Source organism: Salvelinus namaycush, chromosome 2 (genome assembly GCF_016432855.1).
Source record: "Salvelinus namaycush isolate Seneca chromosome 2, SaNama_1.0, whole genome shotgun sequence".
NCBI lineage: Eukaryota > Metazoa > Chordata > Actinopteri > Salmoniformes > Salmonidae > Salvelinus > Salvelinus namaycush.
The window spans coordinates 35,786,453-35,810,834 of record NC_052308.1 but is presented as its reverse complement, the minus strand read 5'-3'; the positions used below and the strand labels follow the sequence as shown (position 1 = coordinate 35,810,834).

Genomic DNA, 24,382 nt, shown 5'->3' with positions numbered 1-24,382 from the left:
CTGACCCTAGCCCCCCGACACATAAACTACTGCAGCATAAATACTGGAGGCTGAGACAGGAGCGGTCAGGAGACACTGTGGCCCCATCCGAAGAAACCCCCGGACAGGGCCAAACAGGAAGGATATAACCCCACCCACTTTGCCAAAGCACAGCCCCCGCACCACTAGAGGGAAATCCTCAACCACCAACTTACAATCCTGAGACAAGGCCGAGTATAGCCCACAAAGGTCTCCACCACAGCACAAACCAAGGGGGGGGCGCCAACCCAGACAGGAAGATCACGTCAGTAACTCAACCCACTCAAGTGACGCACCCCTCCTAGGGACGGCATGAAAGAGCACCAGCAAGCCAGTGACTCAGCCCCTGTAACAGGGTTAGAGGCAGAGAATCCCAGTGGAGAGAGGGGAACCGGCCTGGCAGAGACTCCACCATGGAGTGGAGTTTAGTCAGCTATCTAAATACAAAAATGCAAACTTTACTCAACATGAGACATTTCAGAGCATACTTTCCCTTCACACTACATGCCTTTTCATATTTCCCTCATGCAAAATCCTCAAGGTCAAAAGGATGGAAGTATGATGTTTGGTGTTTTGTTGTTGGATGTAAATGTTTGGGAGGGTAGCTCTCAGTCATCCTCTTGTCCATCAGACTTTTGAGGGGGCATAGGAGCCAGACAGTCCTGGAGAAAGTTTGTTAGGGTGCACCGGAAGTGCTGAACACTGTGGCTCCGTCTCAAAACGTGGCCCTCGTCAGGGTAAATCTGCAGAGAGTAGTTGGCCTTTGCTGACACCAGACGGTCTATGAGCTCGGCAGTGTGCTGGAAGTGGACATGTGCTACAAGATGGAAGTGTTACTTCACAAATATGTGCAAGTAGATCCATTCAATATCTCATATGGGGTATGTCTTTATTTTTGTGGCCCTTCTGAAAGTGTTCCCCTAAATATTAGTTGAATAGTTGAATAGATCATAAAGGTTCTCACCATCTGCGGTTCCATGTAAAAGGAGGAAGTTCTTGTCCCTCAGATTGACCACATCATCCAGCAAAGAGGCAGCCTGAGGAGAAATGTTGAACTAAGACCCAGGTTTTTGGAATGCTGACTAGGTGGAATACAGCTACGACCAGAAGTGACTTTTTCGTAGCATGTTAGGAGACTTTACACAGCAGGTTAGGAGAATTAACGTAGCAGGTTAGGAGAATTAGGTTAAAGTTAGGAAAGGGTTAGCTAAAATTCTCTCCTAACCTGCTACGAAAAGTCACTTCTGGTCTTAGCTGTACTCCATCTAGTCACAATCTGTTTTTCGTTCAAAGGAAGACTAAAGAGACAAGTTGAGTGCATGTGAGAGAGACGATGTTACACCATCTTATACTTTACAATCAATTTGAAGAACAAGATCTTGACTTACATTGTAGAAGCTCTCCTGAGTGGCTGGAAGACCCAGGTATCTCTCAGAAAAAGCAGCATCTATTATGACAGTCATTATTGTTTATAAATCGATAACAAACTCTAAAAGATAAACCAAGTAACAACCGGGGTAGGTATAGGATTGAATAATAGTGTAACAAACTGTCAGACACAGTATGTCTAATCACAAGAACAAAGATGAAAAGCAACACAGATTACTCCTAAATGTTGGTGGACGTACTGTAGATTTTGAAGTCTGTGATTGGAGCCATCACTGCAGCACATTTAAATATGTTGGCTGCTGCCATCATCTTCAGTGTCAGAAGTCCACCAAATGCCTGTTGAAATGATAAAGGGTGGGGTACTCACATTCAGAGGTGACTACATACAGAATACTGTTTGATCTAACATGGATGTTTTAAGCTCTTTTCCCACTTTGGCTGGGTCTGCTAGAATCAATGCAGCAATATAGTTGGAAATAGACCCTATACCTTTCCATACAGCGCAATTCTTCTGTTGTCAATGTACGGCAACTCCAACAACCACCTGTAGCAAAGAATGCATTGGGGTCTTTCCACCTCAAAAAGCACAAGAAAGACGATTTCGACACCCACAATCTCAGATTGTATTTTTTTTAAAGTATAATAATTTCAGGATAGTAAAATGTCTTCAGTGTAAACTTAAACGACTAAAACCAGATATAAAGTATGTAGAAAAGATAATGAGCTATATAATTTTTCATAAGATCGTCTTTGAAAACGAACAATCACCAAAATAAAAACTAGACAGTTAGGGAGAATCTAAAGTAAAAAAATGTCATGCCCCCATTGATTTTGTTATAATGTTTGAATCACTCAGTTAGCATAATAACACGGCATTAGCCATGGAAAAATGTGTAGAATTGCAGGAAATTAGCTGTTAAACTGCACATTTTCACTCAATCCCATTCCAAAATGTGTAGAAAACCTGAAATTTGTTTTAAAACAGCAATTTTTTCTCTCAGCCCCAATGATAAAATGTGTAGAATTGCAGAAAAGTTGCTTTGAAACAGTTTTGGATGACATGGAATGACTCATTGCTTAAATACAGTATGACTAAGAAATTATTTAGATGCTGCTGAAATCTACGCTGTACTCATCATTGATTACTCACTCTACTACGCTCAGCAGGTCTTTGACTCTCTGGGAGCTGAGTTTCCTGGGGTCAAGGTTAGGTGACCTCAGGCCGTGTGCCGCCCCACTTTTGCCGTCCACCCAGGCCAGAGCTACACCGTGGATACTGAAGAGGACCTGGGGCCAGCCCAGAGAGAAACGGTCTGTGACTGCCTGAGTGTCAGGGGCTCCATCCCTGAGACACACAGACAGAGATGAGAAGAAAGGAAATGGGATCAGGAAGTCAACCAAGTTAGGTGGAGGAGAAGTGAATACACTGAGTGGCGCAGCGGTCTAAGTCACTGCATCTCAGTGCTAGAGGCGTCACTACAGACCCTGGTTCAATTCCAGGCTGTATCACAACCGGTGATTGGGAGTCCCATAGGGCGGCGCACAATTGGCCCAGCGTCATCCGGGTTTGGCCGGTGTAGGCCGCCATTGTAAATAACAATTTGTTCTTAACTGACTTGCCTAGTTAAATAAAGGTTAAATAAAAAAATGTAGGAGGTTATGGAGCTTTTGTGTTAATAATTATTCATATTTGGAGGACACCTGTGTCAAAAATATTGATCTTATCGTTATGAAATGTTAGCTTGCAAGGTCTTTGTTTCGATGCCCATTTTTTATCTCAGTGCAAAACCGTTAAAGTTTGCATTTGTGTTTCACATTTTCATGCTTTCTTCTTTTTGCAGGTCTTACACGATGATGAGGAGAGGATGCAGGCCTTCTTCATACCCCTGTGGTAGACCCAGCTTTAGATGGATATCTGCAACATGGATACCACAGTTGCTCTCAATTCATGTTAAGTCATAATAAGTTCTCTAAGAAAAAGAGTGGTTTCCTCAGTGTTTACTGTACCATAGTGGTCAGCTGTAATGGTGCTGTAGTGTGTGATGGGGAGCCGTTTTCCCTCCAGGGCCTCAGACAGAGGCTTGTTGTATTCCAGGACCTTGTACCCTAAGAAAACAACACTCAGTTTACATCCCAAATGGCACCCTATTCCCCTTACAGTGCACTACTTTTGACCAGGGCCCATAGGACGTGCTGTTTGGGGCACATCCTCACCAGTGACTGAATACTGAACATAAAACATCTGGCTGAACTAACAATCATTCAAGTGTTTTAGGGCTACAGCTGCCGACATTGTAAGACATCTACACATATTCGATTGTGCTCAATATCAACCTCTGCTCAGACAATATATTGTCAAATAGCTAATTCAAGTTGTGAGTTAAGGACAGGACGAAGGCTATAGTCAAACAGTGTTTAATGTAATCAGCTTGAAAACGGCCACAAACACAAATACTCCCCTTAGCCTTTCCCATCCCATTTGTTTAGAGAAAATGAGTAAAGATGGAATGTGGAGCCATACATACAGGAAGCATGTATACTGTATATACTGTAGCTCAATTATGAAACTTAGTAGACATATTAAAACATGAAAAACAACTTGTGTAGAACTCACTGAAATGTTCTCTGGTGCTGTGGACAGTCACTCTGGGGATGCCAGGGCCTACAACAAAGAGACATCAAGATGAAGAACAGAAAAAAGGAAAGAAAGAGAGAAAGAGATAGATGAATGGAGAGTGAGAGATTCACCCAAGCAGTGGAGGATAACGCGAGTGAGGCTGGGGTTGAACTGTGGCTTGTAGAAGCGGCAGGTCTCTGAGAGTGTGCAGGTAAGACAGTGTCTCTGAGAAAAACCCCAGAGGTTCACACTGAGAGAGAGGAATAGTGAATAGAAAACATTCAGACTGAACGATGTAAACATTTCTTATGGACCTGAGTTACTCCCGACCAAGGGACTTTACCAGGATAAAGTCTGGGCTAGTGCTTAGAGTTTTTGCTGGTCAGGTCACGTGGTCAGGAAAAACATATTGATCTATTTATGGATTATGGTATAATTATAGGGCCTTGTGCATATTTACCTGTAAAGGTGTCTGCTGTGTTTGGATGCCTCTGTGCTGATGAAGTATCTGCAAACAGACAGAAACCATATCAGGCTGATGTGCTGTGGTTACATTAATGCCAGCTGCAGTCACACCAGCAAATGCTAGGGATAAGCAAATCTCTTTACTCCTCATACAGTTTCTCTGCATCTTCATCCAGGCCACAGAGCGACATCACGTCCCAGTGCCCTGATGTCAGGAATCGTGGAGACATGGGGGTAGTCAAAGGCTGCAGGGAGAGAGAAGCTGAGTTAGAGAGAGAGACAAGCCAAAGACACAGAGATAGAGACCGTGTAAGAGGGAGGGAGCGAGGGAGTTAAAGGTAGATGAAGGGGTCATTGGATAGTGAGGAGAAAACCCTAGCCATTCAAAATAGACTGACTTGGGCCAAATAAGATAAAGCAAGGTAGATAAGGCTGAAACGCAACTCTGACCTGAGTAGGGAGGACAGCTATGTGTCGATACTCTCCGTGACCCCCTTGTGCGGCAGGCAGAGTGACATAGAACACGGAGCCGTCTCTAGAGAAGAGGGGTGCCTCCTGTTGGCCAGAAAAGTAATTTCCACAGTTGTTAGTCATCATACAGTATCTAGGGCAGAGATGGACAACTCCAGTCCTCGGGGGTCAGAGTGGTGTCACACTTTTCCCCCATCCTGAGCAAACACAGCGGATTCAACTAATTGCATTCGAAACTGAAGATCATGATTAGTTGATTATTGGAGTCAGGTGTGTTAGCTGGGGCTCGGGCAAAAGTGTGACACTAATCAGGCCCCCGAGGACGGGAGTTGCCCATCCTTGATCTAGGGCCTAGAGGTTTTCCTGTCAATGTGACCTGACCAGACCCGAAGGCCACGTGGTCAGAAGAGAAACCGTGGGCCCAAATCATCTCGACTCATTCCCATTACTTAATAACACTACTCATTTTAGTATTCCATTTCTCTCCCTCCAAGTCCCACTGAAATCCATTTATCTTGTATTCATGTCTTCCTCTTGTCTTAATTTATCTTGTCTTCATGCAACCACGTTAATTTAATTGAATCGAATCACTTAATGATTAGAATAGGCAATTGCTCCCCTCGGGGCTCTAAATGCTTTAATACAGACTAAAGTTCGCTACATATAATGACGGTCTTAAAAACTGTAATGAAACACAGCAAGTTTTCCCATTTCTTATACATTTTCTGTGAATAGATTCAGCCTTTTGGTTGATCTTGGTTAAAGTGATTAGTAGGCAGAATTTACCTGTGGTTGCCCTAGCCAGACATCCATGGTCATTTTGCATTTCTGTGAGGGTTGCAACAGAAAAAAGGCATTACACTCATACTCATACATATCATTGACAACCAATAAGCATCCACATGAATCACATGGATCACATCCAGCTGCTAGAAATTATGTATCTACTCCCTTTACAACTGACAACTGATCAGTGTATCACCTGTGAGCAGACTCCAGTAGTGGCCTCGCACACAGAGAGAACAGACTGGTTCTGGACCCGGTTCAACCAACGCACAGCCAGCCTGGTCCCACTGGTCCATTTCACCATGGAGATGTAATGGCCTCTGGACACAGGCAGGCAGACAGAAAGACAAGGGAGAAACACAGAGGTTTAGGTCTAAAAAAACTATTTACATATGGAGAGAATAAATACACTGATTTAAATGAGTACCTACAGTACCTGTTTTTGAGTGAGACTGGAGCAGTCATCCTCAGAGTGTGAGCAGGGCTGAAGACGTTCACCACGTAAAGAGTAACTGCCGGGATATTATCTCCTGCCTGGAAGGGAAGGATGCACATCAACACATTCTGCATAGATAACATTGTTCAAAGACATTCTGTATTGACCTCAATTCATCTTATTGTAGGCTCTGCCAAGAGGGTTTATGGCAGAGGAGATGACCTTGGAATTTATCTAAGTTAAGGTGTATAAAAGTAGTCTTTATTGACATTATTATTATTATTGTTATTATACATTTCACCTTAGGGTATGGATAGTAGACTCCTGTGGGGTATGGCCCTCCAGTGAAACGAGGGATCTCCACATAGGGTGTGTGTGTGTTGTTGATGGACAGGTACGCCAGTCGTACCCCATCTCCAGACCACCAGTAGGCAGGGTACGTCTGGAGGATCTCTTCTGGAAACACATGACATGACAGTCAACATGCAGTAGCAGGTGTAAATGGGCCCATCTACTGTATATAGTATATAGACTCAAGCTCACAAATTCTTAATATAGATTGATAAGAATGTTTCTACATGGGAACTTCATTTGTGATGTCAGGCACATTCAAGTACATTACATTCATATACATTGCATATTATAGATCTATTATCATTTATGAGGTAAAGTATAGTATATGACAAAATATATATGTGATGTCGATGGTGTTGTTCTGTCAGGTGGACACTAACAGAAAAGCACAAACGAGGCATGCTAAAAACTACATGGCGACGATCAGTGGCGGCTGAGCTGGATGAGCTGGGTCTCTCATGGGACAGGGCGCAAGCTGTGGCCAAAGACAGACTCCAGTGGCAGAAGATTGTTGCAGCCTTATGTCCTACCCGGGAAGAAGAGGACTAAGTAAGTAAGTATGATTTTACACTACAAAGGCAGCGTCTCTCTCACCCTCATATGTCCAGTCTGACAGCCCGTTGATAACAGACCCACTGCCTGTAGTGCTGAGACGTACAGGACCACTGTACACACCGGGCTGGTAGTAGAGGTTATTCTGAAAGATGTAGATCTGCCAAAATAACAGAGTGCCTATGTAACTCAATGTAAATATAACACACACAAATTAACATACAGTGTGTGAACATGATGGGCCAAAAAAGAGCATCTCTCGGGACGTATTTGGGCTGTGGGCTGCATGTTGTGCACTCCTGCCTTAGGGCCTCACCAAATGATTTCCATGGGGACCCCATGCGGCATATTGAAGAGCAGATGGCTTCACTCTGTGTGGGTTTAGCTCAAGAAAGTCCCTGCGAGAAACAAACACAGAAATGCATGAGAATATACACACAAACACATGCATACACAACAAGTTTTTTTTTATTCATGGTATTGGCTGAAGTAAACTGTTCAATTACCAGATGACCTGTTATGCATCATATTTCATTTGGATGTGTTGGTTTGGATTGATTGCACACTATAGGAATACATTATCATGCTATCAATAATACTTACCCTGTCCCCACACTGTAAATGACATAGGAAGCTGAAAATGATTTTGAGAACACCCATCAAGGGCAGAGGAGAGGAATATAATCAAATCAACAGTAAAGAACTTGCCTAAAATGACGACACAGTCCAAATATTTTCCAATAATAGTTACCATGGATAGAATGATAACTCAGTTACATAGCTGCTGGTGCTGCAACATATTTTATATGCTTTGCATTGAGGCATTTCCAAGTCTTTAAGAACAATAAATGCCCATCCCAAAAGAGAAACTGTGCCAGATTCTGAATTGGATAAAACAAGCCCTTTGGGAGCATAACAGTGTTCTGATTTGTTTGTTTTCTCTCGATAATCTTAGCTTAGTTCCATCTTAATTAAAATATCCTGTTAAAAGATGAAAGATGTTGCTTAGAGCAGAATTAAATCAGTCTATTTAAACGGGGGTGGAGTTATGGATACAAATCAGCAGTAAGTTGCCAGTTTTGTCTTGAAATATTCCTCAATAGATACACTGACTGTTAAACATTACCTACCAGATGCAAGTTGTAGGCCAGCAGAATATACTTCTGGTCTGGTGACACTTGAAACTTTGTGTCATTCAGATTCTTGTAAAACAGAAACAAATATATCAAAATGCAAATAAAAACTGCAGTGGGAGGAGTGATTATTTCTCAAATACAAGTTGACACCTGTGGGAGACTGGGGGTATGGATATGTATGCTGAAGATCCATCAGTCTGTCAATCAACCACCTTGGAGCAGAGTTTTGTTTGTTCCGTCTGTACTCACTAGGATGCTGCCGCCCAGCAGAGAGATGGTGAGGTTCTCACTCAGGCTGTGTTTCAGGATGTGCCCTTCCCTGGTGCGAAAGGCCACCTCATCATCTACAGAGGGGAGTTAGAGTAGAAGCCATGCAGTGGTGAGAGTGGCAAATAGACAGAAGACAGAGTTGTTGTTGAAACATGAAGGACTGGTTTCCCAGACCCAGATTAAGCCTAGTCGTGGACAAAAAAAAACACTTTGGATTGAGACTTTCCATTGAGAATTATGTTTAATCCGGAAACCGTCCTGATTCTCCTAAAGTAAAGAGAGTGTCTGCTAAACGAATAAACTGCAAAGTGTAATGTAGTATAGAGGCCATTGGATTTATGTAAAATATACATGTATTGTACATGTACTGTATGTGACATACATATGTGTATTTTGTTAATAGATTTCTTAATTCAATGAGCAACCTTTCATCAATGCCTCAGATGGTTATGTTAGGGATTGGAAACTGTTCTAATAATTCCAATTTAGGAAATTACACCTTTCTTACGTACGCCTTTCCTACGCACTTCTCAGTAGTTGGTATTCAAACTTACCTTATGAAGGTGTGTAACAGGCTTTGCAGGAGGGGGAACCGCTGAAAACCCTCCCACTTGCAGGCCGACAGATTTTCTCGTGGAGTTTTCATTCAATAGGGTTTTCAGTATATTTATCTTAAGCCAACCCTATAAATACAGTGTACGTTTCAGTTCGAATTCTGTCGACAGACTCAGAAGACTATATCGAGAGAACTGCTTCAGAATACTAGGGATAAATGAAAGAAAGCCATCTAAATATCTGCATATCTGTCTTTGTTTCAGCAGCAATTGGTAGATTTTAAAATACTCTGATCTTGTAGATTATTTAGGGTTAGGAAAGTATTTATGAATTTTAAAAAAAACAGTTTTGGAGAGCCTTTACGCATGAAAGAAAATGGTGGTTTGATTCATTCTGATTGTCACATTCTTCCATTGTAATGTTGGAAGATTAGTGTACATAGGATTATAATAGGGAGAATAGTGTACAATAGTAGGCTATATCCTTGTCTACTGCCTGCACTAACCATTAAACTGTGTGATGACACAGCCAAGTATTGCGCCATGCATCTGGTGAAACTGTTATGGCTTGATCTGCGCTCCGCTCCATAATGGATGCCCTCAATCTCACACAAATTATTAAGGAACCCACCAGGTACAACCCTAAATCCGTAAACATGGGCACCCTCATAGATATCATCCTAACTAACTCGCCCTCCAAATACACCTCTGCTGTTTTCAATCAGGATCTCAGCGATCACTGCCTCATTGCTTGCATCCGCTATGGGTCAGCGGTCAAACGATCACCCCTCATCACTGCCAAACGTTCCCTAAAACACTTCTGCGAGCAAGCCTTTCTAATCGACCTGGCCCGGGTATCCTGGAAGGATATAGACCTCATCACGTCAGTAGAGGATGCCTGGTCGTTCTTTAAAAGTGCTTTCCTCACCATCTTAAATAAGCATGCCCCTTTCAAAAAATTTAGAACTAAGAACAGATATAGCCCATGGTCAACTCCAGACCTGACTGCCCTTGACCAGCACTAAAACATCCTGTGGCGGACTGCACTAGCATCGAATAGTCCCCGCGATATGCAACTCTTCAGGGAAGTCAGGAACCAATACACGCAGTCAGGTAGGAAAGCAAAGGCTAGCTTTTTCAAACAGAAATTCGCATCCTGTAGCTCTAACTCCAAAAAGTTTTGGGACACTGTAAAGTCCATGGAGAATAAGAGCACCTCCTCCCAGCTGCCCACTGCACTGAGGCTATGAAACACTGTCACCACCGATAAATCCACGATAATCGAGAATTTCAATAAGCATTTCTCTACGGTTGGCCATGCTTTCCTCCTGGCTACCCCAACCCCGGCCAACAGCTCCGCACCTCCCGCAGCTACTTCCAGACTCATATTAAACATCTCCAATCCAAAATTACATCTAGAATCGGCTTCCTATTTCGCAACAAAGCCTCCTTCACTCACGCTGCCAAACATACCCTCGTAAAACTGACTATTCTACCGATCCTCGACTTCGGCGATGTCATTTACAAAATAACCTCCAACACTCTACTCAGCAAACTGGATGCAGTCTATCACAGTACCATCCATTTTGTCACCAAAGCCCCATATAGCACCCACCACTGTGCCCTGTATGCTCTCATCGGCTGGCCCTCGCTACATATTCGTCGCCAGACCAACTGGCTCCAGGTCATCTATAAGTCTTTGCTAGGTAAAGCCCCGCCTTATCTCAGCTCACTGGTCACCATAGCAACACCCACCCGTAGCACGCGCTCCAGAAGGTATATTTCGCTGGTCATCCCCAAAGCCAACACCTCCTTTGGCTGCCTTTCCTTCCAGTTCTCTGCTGCCAATGACTGGAACGAATTACAAAAATCGCTGAAGTTGAAGACTTATATCTCCCTCACTAACTTTAAGCATCAGCTATCTGAGCAGCTTACCGATCGCTGCAGCTGTACACAGCCCACCTGTAAATGGCCCATCCAATCTACCTACCTCATCCCCATATTGTTTTTATTTACTTTTTTGCTCTTTTGCACACCAGTATTTCTACTTGCACATCATCATCTGCACATCTATCACTCCAGTGTTAATTTGCTAAATTGTAATTACTTCAATACTATGGCCTATTTATTGCCTTACCTCCTCACGCCATTTGCACACACTGTATATACACTTTTTTCTATTGTGTTATTGACTGTATGTTTGTTTATCCCATGTGTAACTCTGTGTTGTTGTTTTTGTCGCACTGCTTTGCTTTATCTTGGCCAGGTCGCAGTTGTAAATGAGAACTTGTTCTCAACTGGCCTACCTGGTTAAATAAAGGTGAAATAAAAATAAAAAATGATTTAATTAGGCTACATGTCTTTTGTTTATATTGTCAACTGTTACTAATGATCGTCAGCAACAACCACATGGCTTTGACAGTGTTTTCAGAAGAAGCACATGAAGATAAACAAAATGATAGAAATAGGAGACAAAGAAAGTTTGTGTCACACCCTGATCTGTTTCACCTGTCTTTGTGCTTGTCTCCACCCCCCTCCAGGTGTCGCCCATCTTCCTCATTATCCCCAGTGTATTTATACCTGTGTTCTCTGTTTGTCTTTTGCCAGTTTGTCTTGTCAGGTCTTACCAGCGTGTTTTCCCATCTCCCTGCTTTCTCAAGTTCTGTTTCCTAGTTTCCCCGGTTCTGACCATTCTGCCTGCCTTGACCCCGAGCCTGTCTGCCATTCTGTACCTGTCTGACTCTGACCTGTTTACGAACCTCTGCCTGTCCTGACCCTGAGCCTGCCTGCTGTTCGGTACCTTATTGACTCTGCCCTGGATTACACACCTCTGCCTGCCTTTGATCTGTCTCTTGCCTGCCCCCTGTTTGGGTCAAGAAACATATGTGCCTCTAGCTGTCTGCATCTGGGTCTTATCCTGAGTTCTGATAGTTTGGGACATTTGAGAGTGCCCATCCCTGCAAGTTAAAAGGCAGTACAATTTAAATTCTGCATAATGGCACAGCATTTCATAAACATTACTGTGGGAAAGTTGATATGTTGATATGCTTCAGTTTGCTGCCATATGACTGGTTTGTCACGATCGTTATGAGACGAATGAGTGGACCAAGGCGCAGCGTGTAAAAAATACATCTTCTTTTAATGAAGAAAAACAAACACTTACTAAACGAACAAAAGTGACGCTAAAACGAACTAAGTGCACACATGCAACATAGAACATAGACAATTACCCACAATCACCTAAAGCCTATGGCTGCCTTAAATATGGCTCCCAATCAGAGACAACAATAAACAGCTGTCTCTGATTGCGAACCAAACCAGGCAACCATAGACTTTCCTAAACCTCTACACTGAACACAACCCCCTAAACAATACACACACCCTAAACTAGACAAAACACACAAACATCCCCCATGTCACACCCTGACCTAACTAAACTAATAAAGAAAATCAATATAACAAAGGCCAGGGTGTGACATGGTTTCACATTTGTCTCCAGCGATTATAAGGTCAAATATATCCAAAACAAGTGTAATTTATATTTACAATTCCCTTATCCAAATGGATTACTCATTTACCTAGCTCTTATCAATCACTCTTATAGAGTTGTAAATTACAGAGAATGGTGTTATTTCAGAAAAAATAAAGTAGATGCTTTTTCTATTTGGAACTGGTAGGTTCGCTAGACCTTATTCATGGTATCCTGGCGTGTAAAGGTGGTGAAATTATAAGGGAATTAAGTCAATGTCAGAATACGGGTATCTGTAGACACCTCTGCGACACCTTCATTTATTCGATCTCTACCCAAAACTAATAACAGGTGAATAGCACACAATTCTCATGCTTAAGTTCAAGTTCGGGAATATGCATATAGAGAAAAGTGCATAAAAAGGGAATTATGTTCCATTTGAGGGCGCTTAACTAGGGTCAGGATTGGGCCATTATTGAACAGGTAGTAGGGGGTCCTTGAGGCAGAAATATAGTCAGTCCCTTTGGGGGGGGGGGGGGGGGGGGTTATTTGATTCCCTAGAGTGCAGCTACGATGCAGAACAGTCAACATCAACATGTATTAATTACAAGAGTACATTCCATAAAACATATACTGAGCTTCTCTCACATTGTAACGTTGTCCCCTACAACAAACCTGAGGACAGTTTTATGATTTGTGTTGACTTGATGAGCTGTGCTGTGCTCTGCATGTCAACAGCAGCATGAAGTGTCCCAATTGGTACCCTATGCCCTACATACTGCACTACTTTTGACCAGAGCAATATTGCAGGGCAGCCCCAAAGTGACTCTTTACACTGTTTGCAAGGATTTCCTTTGTGTTGTCTTAGGAATGCTGCATTATCTCTCCAACCCCCGTTTTGTCACACCTCTGGGTAACAGAGGTTCAGTTGTCTTTACATCCTGTATGTCTGATATCTGATTGGGCGTTAACTCAACAGCAATGCTATTAGTCAATAACTCAGATGTTGAATCCATACAACTCTTATAAAAGGGTCTTAGATTCATTGTCTCTTTCTCTTCTTTGTCCCTGACCTGCGCTGGTGAGATAAGGGCTCCCGAGTGGCGCGTTGGTCTAAGGCACTGCATCTCAGTGCAAGAGGATGCATTGAGATGAGAATAATGGCGCCGGAGAGGATGGCTGCCGTTTTATTGGCTCTTAACCAACCATGCTATTTTGTTTGTTTTTTCGCATTTTTTGTAACTTATTTTGTACATAATGTTGCTGCTACCATCTCTTATGACCGAAAAGAGCTTCTGGACATCAGAACAGCGATTACACACCTTGAATTGAACAAATCATTTTTCTTTAATGAGTCGGACGAGAGAGATTTACTCCAGACACCCGAACAGGCCCTCATCCCCGTCATTCACAGGAGAAGGAGACAGAGATTTCGTGGAAGGAGATTGGGGTGCTGTAACGGTGTTCCTCCTCCTCTTCAACCGAAGAGGAGGAGTAGTGATTGAACCAAGGCGCAGCGTTGTGAAATGACATATTTTAATTAAACAAGACGGAATAAACACGAAACGAAAACACTTGAATAATTAACAAAATAACGAAACGAAAACGTAGACAGACCTGAACTATACGAACTTACATATAACACGAAGAACGCACGAACAGGGAAAATAGACTACACAAAAAGAACGATGTACAAACAAACCGAACAGTCCCGTATGGTGCGACAAACACTGACACAGGAGACAACCACCCACAACGAACACTGTGAAACAACCTACCTAAATATGACTCTCAATTAGAGGAAAGGCCAAACACCTGCCTCTAATTGAGAGCCATACCAGGCAACCCTTAAACCAACATAGAAACAGAAAACATAGAATGCCCACCCAAACTCACGTCCTGACCAACTAACACATACAACAAACTAACAGAAATAGGTCAGGAACGTGACATAACCCCCCCCTTAAGGTGCGAACTCCGGGCGCACCAGCACAAAGTTTAGGGGAGGGTCTGGGTGGGCATCTGACCACGGTGGTGGCTCAGGCTCAGGACGAGGTCCCCACCCCACCATAGTCAATCCCAGCTTGCTAATCCCCCTCAGAATGACCACCCCTCTCTTCCACCCACCTAATATAGGCAACACAAAATAAAGGGACAGCTCCGGGACAAGGTAGCTCAGGACATAGAGGTAGGTGAGAATAGAGAGGTAGGTAGAGAGGTAGCTCAGGATAGAGAGGTAGCTCAGAATAGAGGGGCAACTCCGGACTGAAAGGCAGCTCCGGACAGAGAGACAGCTCTGGACTGAGGGGCAGTTCTGGATTAATGGCCGCTCTGGGCTGAGGGGCAGCTCATGACTGGCTGACGGCTCTGGACGCTCATGGCTGGCTGACGGCTCTGGACGCTCATGGCTGGCTGACGGCTCTGGACGCTCATGGCTGGCTGACGGCTCTGGACGCTCATGGCTGGCTGACGGCTCTGGACGCTCATGGCTGGCTGGCGGCTCTGGACGCTCATGGCTGGCTGGCGGCTCTGGACGCTCATGGCTGGCTGGCGGCTCTGGCAGATCCTGTCTGGTTGGCGGCTCTGGCAGATCCTGTCTGGTTGGCGGCTCTGGCAGATCCTGTCTGGTTGGCGGCTCTGGCAGATCCTGACTGACGAATGGCTCTAGCGGCTCCTGACTGACTAACGGCTCTGACGGCTCGGGACAGACGGGCGGCTCTAATGGCTCGGGACAGACGGATGGCTCAGACGGCACTGGGCAGACGGATGGCTCAGACGGCGCTGGGGAGACGGATGGCTCAGACGGCGCTGGGGAGACGGATGGCTCAGATGGCGCTGAGGAGACGGATGGCTCAGACGGCGCTGAGGAGACGGATGGCTCAGATGGCGCTGAGGAGACGGATGGCTCAGATGGCGCTGCGGAGACGGATGGCTCAGACTGATCCTGTCTAGCGGAAGGCTTTGGCTGCTCCTGTCTGGTGGAAGGCTCTAGCGGCTCCTGTCTGGCGGAAGGCTCTAGCGGCTCCAGTCTGGCGGAAGGCTCTGTAGGCTCATGGCAGACGGGCGGCTTTGAAGGCTCAATACAGACGAGCAGTTCATGCGGCGCTTGGCAGACGGACATTTTCAGGCGCCGTTGGGCAGACGGCAGACTCTGGCTGGCTGAGACGCACTGTAGGCCTGGTGCGTGGTGCCGGAACTGGAGGCACCGGACTGGAGACACGCACTTCAAGCCTAGTGCGGGGAGCAGGGACAGGGCACACTGGACTCTCAAAGCGTACTATTTGCCTGGTGCGTGGTACCGGCACTGGTGGCACCGGGCTGAGTGCACGCACATCAGGACGAGTACGGGGAGAAGGAACAGTGTGTACAGGGCTCTGGAGACGCACAGGTGGCTTAGTGCGTGGTGCCGGAACTGGAGGCACTGGGCTGGAGACACGCACCATAGAGAGAGTGCGTGGAGGAGGAACAGGGCTCTGGAAACGCACTGGAAGCCTGGTGCGTGGTGTAGGCACTGGTGGTACTGGGCTGGGGCGGGGAGGTAGTGCCGGAAATACCGGACCGTGCAAACGTATTGGCTCCCTTGAACACTGAGCCTGCCCAACCTTACCTGGCTGAATGCTCCCCGTCGCCCGACCAGTGCGGGGAGGTGGAATAACCCGCACCGGGCTATGTAGGCGAACCGGGGACACCATGCGTAAGGCTGGTGCCATGTAAGCCGGCCCGAGGAGACGTACTGGTGGCCAGATATGAAGGGCCGGCTTCATGACATTTGGCTCAATGCCCAATCTAGCCCTACCAGTGCGGGGAGGTGGAATAACCCGCACTGGGCTATGCACACGTACAGGAGACAACGTGCGCTCAACTGCGTAACACGGTGTCTGCCCGTACTCCCGCTCTCCACTGTTAGCCTGGGAAGTGGGCGCAGGTCTCCTACCTGCCCTTGGCCCACTACCTCTTAGCCCCCCCCCAAGAAATTTTTGGGTAGTACTCACGGGCTTTTCGGGCTTCCGTGCCAGACGTGTCCCCTCATAATGCCGGTTCCTCTCTCCCGTTTCCTCCGCTCTCCGAGCTGCCTCCAGCTGTTCCCATGGGCGGCGATTCACCTCCACTTTAGCCCATGGTCCTTTTCCTTCCATGATCTCCTCCCAAGACCATAAATCCTGCTTCGTGCGCTGTCCGTTCCTCCCGTTACACCGCTGCTTGGTTCTGGTTATTTGGTGGGTGGTTCTGTAACGGTGTTCCTCCTCCTCTTCAACCGAAGAGGAGGAGTAGTGATTGAACCAAGGCGCAGCGTTGTGAAATGACATATTTTAATTAAACAAGACGGAATAAAAACGAAACGAAAACACTTGAATAATTAACAAAATAACGAAACGAAAACGTAGACAGACCTGAACTATACGAACTTACATATAACACGAAGAACGCACGAACAGGGAAAATAGACTACACAAAAAGAACGATGTACAAACAAACCGAACAGTCCCGTATGGTGCGACAAACACTGACACAGGAGACAACCACCCACAACGAACACTGTGAAACAACCTACCTAAATATGACTCTCAATTAGAGGAAACGCCAAACACCTGCCTCTAATTGAGAGCCATACCAGGCAACCCTTAAACCAACATAGAAACAGAAAACATAGAATGCCCACCCAAACTCACGTCCTGACCAACTAACACATACAACAAACTAACAGAAATAGGTCAGGAACGTGACAGGTGCCTTGTGATGATCAAGCGACGAGTGGCTAATCTGCCTTTGCCATCCGTACTATTAGCCAACGTACAATCGCTGGAAAATAAATGGGACAAACTAAAAGCACGTATATCCTACCAACGGGACATTAAAAACTGTAATATCTTATGTTTCACAGAGTCGTGGCTAAACGACGACAGGAATAACATACAGCTGGCGGGTTATACACTGTATCGGCAGAATAGAACAGCAGCCTCTGGTAAGACAAGGGGTGGCGGTCTTTGTATATTTGTAAACAATAGCTGGTGAACGATATCTAAGGAAGTCTTGAGGTTTTGCTCACCTGAGGTAGAGTATCTCATGATAAGCTGTAGACTACACTATGTACCTAGAGAGTTTTCATCTGTATTTTTCGTAGCTGTCTTACATACCACCACAGACCGATGCTGGCATAAACAAACAGGAAAACACTCATCCAGAGGCGGCACTCCTAGTGGCCGGGGAATTTAATGCAGGGAAACTTAAATCCGTTTTACCTCATTTCTATCAGCATGTTAAATGTGCAACCAGAGGGAAAAAAACTCTAGACCACCATTACTCAACACACAGAGACACGTACAAATCTCTCCCTCGCCCTCCATTTGGCAAATCTGACCATAATTATATCCTCCCAATTCCTGCTTACAAGTAAAAATTAAAGCATGAAGCAGCAGTGACTCGGTCAATAAAAAAGTGGTCAGATGAAGCAGATGCTAAGCTACAGGACTGTTTTGCTAGCACAGACTGGAATATGTTCCGGGATTCCTCCGATGGCATTGAGGAGTACACCACATCAGTCACTGGCTTCATCAATAAGCATATCTGTGACGTCGTCCCCACAGTGACTGTACGTACATACCCCAACCAGAAGCCATGGATTACAGGCATCATTCGCACTGAGCTAAAGGGTAGAGCTGCCGCTTTCAAGGTGCGGGACTCTAACCCGGGTGCTAATAAGAAATCCCGCTATGCCCTCCGATGAACCATCAAATAGTCAAAGCGTCAATACAGGACTAAGATGGAATTGTACTACACCGGCTCTGACGCTCGTCGGACGTGGCAGGGCTTGCAAACTGTTACAGACTACAAAGGGAAGCACAGCCGAGAGCTGCCCAGTGACACGAGCCTACCAGACGAGCTAAATTACTTCTAAGATCGCTTTGAGGCAAGTAACACTGAAACATGATTGAGAGTATCAGCTGTTCCGGACGACCGTGTAATCACACTTACATCGGCTGCAGAGAGCAAGACCTTTAAACAGGTCAACATTCACAAGGCCTCAGGGCCAGATGGATTACCAGGACGTGTACTCCGAGCATGCGCTGACCAACTGGCAAGTGTCTTCACTGACATTTTCAACCTCTCCCTGTCTGAGTCTGTAATACCAACATGTTTCAAGCACACCACCATAGTCCCTTTGCCCAAGAACATTAAGGTAACCTGCCGAAATGACTACCAACCCGTAGCACTCACGTCTGTAGCCATGAAGTGCTTTGAAAGGCTGGTCATGGCTCACATCAACACCTTTATCCCAGAAACCCGAGACCCACTCCAATTTGCACACCGCCCCAACAGATCCACAGATGATGCAATCTCTATTGCACTCCACACTGCCCTTTCACACCTGGACAAAAGGAACACCTACAGTTGAAGTCGGAAGTTTACATACACTTAGGTTGGAGTCATTAAAACTCATTTTTCAACCACTCCACAAATTTCTTGTTAACAAACTGTAGTTTTGGCAAGTCGGTTAGGACATCTACTTTGTGCATGACACAAGTAATTTTTCCAACAATTGTTTACAGACAGATTATTTCACTTATAATTCACTGTATCACAATTCCAGTGGGTCAGAAGTTTACATACACTAAGTTGACTGTGCCTTTAAACAGCTTGGAAATTTTCAGAAATGTATGTCATGGCTTTAGAAGCTTCTGGTAGGCTAATTGACATCATTTGAGTCAATTGGAGGTGTACTTGTGAATGTATTTCAAGGCCTACCTTCAAACTCAGTGCCTCTTTGCTTGACATCATGAGAAAATCGAAAGAAATCAGCCAAGACCAAAAATTGTAGACCTCTACAGGTCTGGTTCATCCTTGGGAGCAATTTCCAAACGCCTGAAGGTACCACATTAATCTGTACAAACAATAGTACGCAAGTATAAACACCATGGGACCACGCAGCCATCATACCGCTCAGGAAGGACTCCTAGAGATGAACGTACTTTGGTGCGAAAAGTGCAAATCAATCCCAGAACAGCAGCCAAGGACCTTGTGAAGATGCTGGAGTTAACGGGTACAAAACTGTCTATATCCACAGTAAAACGATTCCTATATCGACATCACCTGAAAGGCTGCTCAGCAAGGAAGAAGTCACTGCTCCAAAACCGCCATAATCAAGTCAGACTACGGTTTGCAACTGCACATGGGGACAAAGATCGTACTTTTTGGAGAAATGTCCTCTGGTCTCATGAAACAAATAGAACGGTTTGGCCATAATGACCATCGTTATGTTTGGAGGAGAAAGGGGAGCCTTGCAAGCCGAAGAACACCATCCCAACCGTGAAGCACCGGGGTGGCAGCATCATGTTGTGGGGGTGCTTTGCTGCAGGAGGCACTGGTGCACTTCACAAAATAGATGGCATCATGAGGGAGGAAAATTATGTGGATATATTGAAACAACATCTCAAGTCATCAGTCAGGAAGTTAAAGCTTGGTCGCAAATGGGTCTTCCAAATGGACAATGACCCCAAGCATACTTCCAAAGTTGTGGCAAAATGGCTTAAGGACAACGAAGTCAAGGTATTGGAGTGGCCATCACAAACCCCCTGACCTCAATCCTATAGAAAATTTGTGGGCAGAACTGAATAAGTTTGTTCGAGCAAGGCCTACAAACCTGTCTCAGTTACACCAGCTCTGTTATGAGGAATGGGCCAAAATTCACCCAACTTATTGTGGGAAGCTTGTGGAAGGCTACCCGAAACATTTGACCCAAGTTAAACAAGTTAAAGACAATGCTACCAAATACTAATTGAGTACATGTAAACTTCCGACTTCAACTGTATGTGAGAATGCTATTCATTGACTACAGCTCAGTGTTCAACACCACTGTGCCCTCAAAGCTCCTCACTAAGCAAAGGACCCTGGGACTAAACATCTCCCTCTGCAACTGGATCCTGGACTTCCTGATGGGCCACCCCCAAGTGGTAAGGGTAGGTAACAACACATCCGCCATGCTGATCCTCAACACGTGGGGCCCCTCAGAGGTGTGTGCTCAGTCCCCTCCTGGACTTTCGGTTCACTCTGGACTGCACGGCCAGGCATGACACCAACACCATCATTAAGTTTGCTGATGACACAACAGTGGTAGGCCTGATCACCGATAAAGACGAGACAGCCTATAAGGAGGAGGTCAGAGACCTGACCGTGTGGTGCCAGCATAACAACCTCTCCCTCAATGTGATCAAGACAAAAGAGATTATTGTGAACTACAGGAAAAGAAGGACCAAGCACGCCCCCATTCTCATCGACAGGGCTGTAGTGGAGCAGGTTGACAGCATCAAGTTCCTTGGCGTCCACATCACCAACAAACTAACATGGTATAAGCACACCAAGACAGTTGTGAAGAGGGCACAACAAAACATATTCCCCCTCAGGAGACTGAAAAGATTTGGCATGGGTCCTCAGATCCTCAAAAGGTTCTACAGCTTCACCATCGAGAGCATCCTGACTGGTTGCATCACTGCCTGGTATGGCAACTGCTCGGCCTCCGACCGCAAGGCACTACAAAGGGTAATGCGTACTGCCCAGTACATCACCTGGGCCAAGCTTTCTTCCATCCAGGACCTCCATACCAGGGGGTGTCAGAGGAAGGCCCTAGAAATTGTCAAAGACTCCAGTCACCCTAGTCATAGACTGTTGTCTCTACTACCGCATGGCAAGCGCCAAGTCTAGGTCCAAGAGGCTTCTAAACAGCTTCTACCCCCAAGCGATAAGACTCCTGAACATCTAATCAAATGGCTACCCAGACTATTTACATTGCCCCCCCACCCCCTTTCTATGCTGCCGCCAGTCTCTGTTATTATCTATGCATAGTCACTTTAATAACTCTACCTACATGTACATATTACCTCAACTACCTCGACTAACCGCTGCCCCTGCACATTGAGTCTGTACCGGTACCCCCTGTATATAGCTTCGCTATTGTTATTTTACTGCTGCTCTTTAATTATTTGTTACTTTTATTTGTTTCTTTTTTTTTGGTATTTTCTTAAAACTGCATTGTTGGTTAAGGGCTTGCAAGTAAGCATTTCACTGTAAGGTCTACATGTGTAGACATGTTGTATTTGCGCATGTGACAAATACAATTTGATTTGATATGAAGAGGCGTCACTACAGTCTCTGGTTCGAATCCAGGCTGTATCACATCCGGCCGTGATTGGGAGTCCCATAGGGCGGCGCACAATTGGCTCAGCGTTGTCCGGGTTTGGCCGAGGTAGGCCGTTATTGTAAATAAGAATTTGTTCTTAACTGACTTGCCTAGTTAAATTTAAAAAAGACACTCTCTGTCTCTCTCTCTCTTTCTCTCTCTCTCTCTCTCTCTCTCCCTCTCTGATCATGTCTAGGATAATGCCTTGTAATACTTTTTCATGCTTTGTAAATTAAGCTTATGCCTTGTATGTGAATCCATTTATTTTACAATGTTAATAAAATACACTTGGATTTAGAATTCCATTCACAGGACTTTCTTGACCTTCCAATTCCTGTAACTCAACTGTAGTCTCTTGCATATTGATAAATTGTCATTATGGAGTCAGGTAAACATTTTAATAGGCTAATTGCATAGTCTTATTATGGATTGCATGTGAGGTACAGTATATATGATATAGCCTATATGATCAATATTTACCACACTACAATATCGGCCCTGGTCAAAAGTAGTACACTATATAGGGAATAGGGTGCCATTTGAGATACAGTCAGAATGCTCCGTAAATCATGTCAAGTTACAGTGAAGCCACAGGGTGTACAGTATACTACACAAGGTGGGCAGCCTGTCAAAAAGTATATCAATCATTTAAGGCTTGACATGCATGTTTTGTAAATGAAATCTGTGCCATGGAAGCCTGGCTTTCCTCACCGTTGAGCCAGGTCACATGGGCATCATGAACTTTGAAATCGTCTTTGTCCAGGTCCTCCAGAGTAAGACGGGAGCGCTGGAGAAGAAGAGAATGAAGAGAATGATCTGCAACAAAGATGAAGACAGAGAGGGATGAGTAGCAGGAAGAAAGGGCCAAATGGAGGAAATGGTACAAATGGCTCTAGTACTACAGTATACCACTCTGATGTGGAAGCAGATTCATGCCAAAATGACAAATACAAATAAACATTGCATACTGCATAATGCATGCCAAATGTATTGCTCCATTTTAACAATCAGTCCCAATATTTCGATCAGTCCCAATACACTGACAGACAGATCACAGAGATGAGTATAAGACCATGGGTGATGTTTTGTGGATATACCGGTCAATTTCATCAGTTTTCACCCAGGAAATTGCGTATTTAATACTGTAATAGACTCATGTAGTTGCTCTCACAAACTCCAAATTGAACACAAATTGAACAAGACTTTTTGAATATTAATTTCCCATTGAGCCAACATTTCCTGTAATTACATTACTCTTATAAAAACCTTTTTTTTTATCAGGTTTTTGTTTGGTGAATCTCATTTTTGTAGTGGCAAAAGTGAATAAAACTCATGAATGTAACTTTTTATGTCAAATAGTTTTTCATTCTACTGGTTGTCTTGAAAAGCAAATAGTAAAGCATTTCAATGTAAGGCTAAATATATAGCAGACTAAACCCGACTGATTTGGCTTGGGACTGATAGTATTAAGTAGTAGGCCTATGCTAGTGGGGGTATTGGGAGACCCAGAGACTGTAGTCTCATCTGCCTCTGAGCCTAGCTTGTTTTCCTCTTACCAGGAGTGAGCATGATGATAGACAGGATGACCAGTGATATGATCATCAGGATCACCATCAAAGCTATCCCAATGCCTCTCCAGTTACGTGGAGGACCATGGTAAGCCACACCATTCTGATGGAGAAAACACACATACCGGTATGCACATGCACACGCACACACAAACACACACACTACAGTTCTTAGGTTATAACTTCAGACGTAGGTAGGTTGAGTTACAAAATAAAGTGAAGAAGAGAGGGAGTTGGTTTCATTGTGTCATTAGCACCATAGACGACAAATGTCATCAAGAACTTGAACAAATCAGTGACACTTCATTAAGTATAGTAAAAATGTAATCACTGTTGAGTATCGCATCCATGTCAATTAATGTGATTCAAACGCTTCACTGGATAACCCTGACACCCTGCATAATAATCTCAGAATTGTGCATTGTATAATAGCAGTCAGAGTAGATAAGGAAGGACTGACATAGCCTATCAGATCCCACTGTGCAGATTTAAGCTACAGTCATTCTCGCTAATTAAAACACAGCAATATGCTACAGAGATGGAGGAGGAGAGATTTAAAGAGGAGAACAACATTAATGATAACTAAAATGAGCAAAAAAACGAACAAATAAGATAGTTTTGCGACTTTCTCTTGAAAGAAAACTTTTTTCTGCAGCATGTAGTAGTCTAGAGTTGCTAAGAAACATGTAAGAACATTTTTTGTATGCCAGAAATGCAAAAGCTGGCCAACAAGTAAAGGTCAACAGCACAACAGTATCTATGAGAGCAAAAAAGGAACAACAGCACATAGATACTTAAATTCATTATGGTTGCCTATAGATCTATGCACATGGACAGCGTGCATACCTTTGGAGACAGATTCAAGCGGAAATGTGACTTTAACCCGAGAAACATAAGGCATGACACTCATAACAGACTTTAGAACTTCTTCTGAAGAAATCAGTTTCCCTGTATGACTTTTCAACAATGTATGCTCCCTATGTACAGTATTTCATTAACAATACTATTGAATAGAAGAATGAAAGCACATACAGCATATGTAAAGTGACTTTACCATGTCAGAGGGCATGTTTTGCTGAGTGCTGGCGATCATCTTTGCGGTAGTTGCCGATAAATCAATATATT

General features: G+C 44.5%; 1 protein-coding gene across 1 annotated transcript; it reads right to left on the bottom strand.

Annotated features, from left to right (window-relative positions):
* Positions 1-626: 626 nt before the first annotated feature.
* On the bottom strand, positions 627-24,350 carry LOC120021379 (inactive dipeptidyl peptidase 10-like). Its single transcript, XM_038965129.1, has 23 exons — positions 24,312-24,350; positions 23,246-23,360; positions 22,401-22,505; positions 8,470-8,568; positions 7,692-7,722; positions 7,405-7,486; positions 7,131-7,248; positions 6,484-6,638; positions 6,183-6,280; positions 5,943-6,066; positions 4,940-5,044; positions 4,634-4,734; positions 4,485-4,532; positions 4,156-4,274; positions 4,022-4,069; positions 3,415-3,513; positions 3,256-3,322; positions 2,558-2,752; positions 1,897-1,951; positions 1,647-1,743; positions 1,407-1,465; positions 983-1,055; positions 627-835 (listed from the first exon to the last, which is right to left on the bottom strand). The coding sequence occupies exons 1-23, from the start codon at positions 24,348-24,350 to the stop codon at positions 627-629; spliced, it is 2,241 nt and encodes a 746-aa protein (XP_038821057.1).
* Positions 24,351-24,382: the final 32 nt, after the last annotated feature.

Coding starts and splice junctions, on each gene's coding strand:
- LOC120021379 (XM_038965129.1), bottom strand. CDS start 24,350: ATGATCGCCAGCACTCAGCAAAACATGCCCTCTGACATG. Junction 22,506..23,245: donor TATCATCATGCTCACTCCTG/GTAAGAGGAAAA, acceptor TCTTTGTTGCAG/ATCATTCTCTTCATTCTCTT. Junction 4,275..4,484: donor CACAGCAGACACCTTTACAG/GTAAATATGCAC, acceptor CCTCTCTCTCAG/TGTGAACCTCTGGGGTTTTT.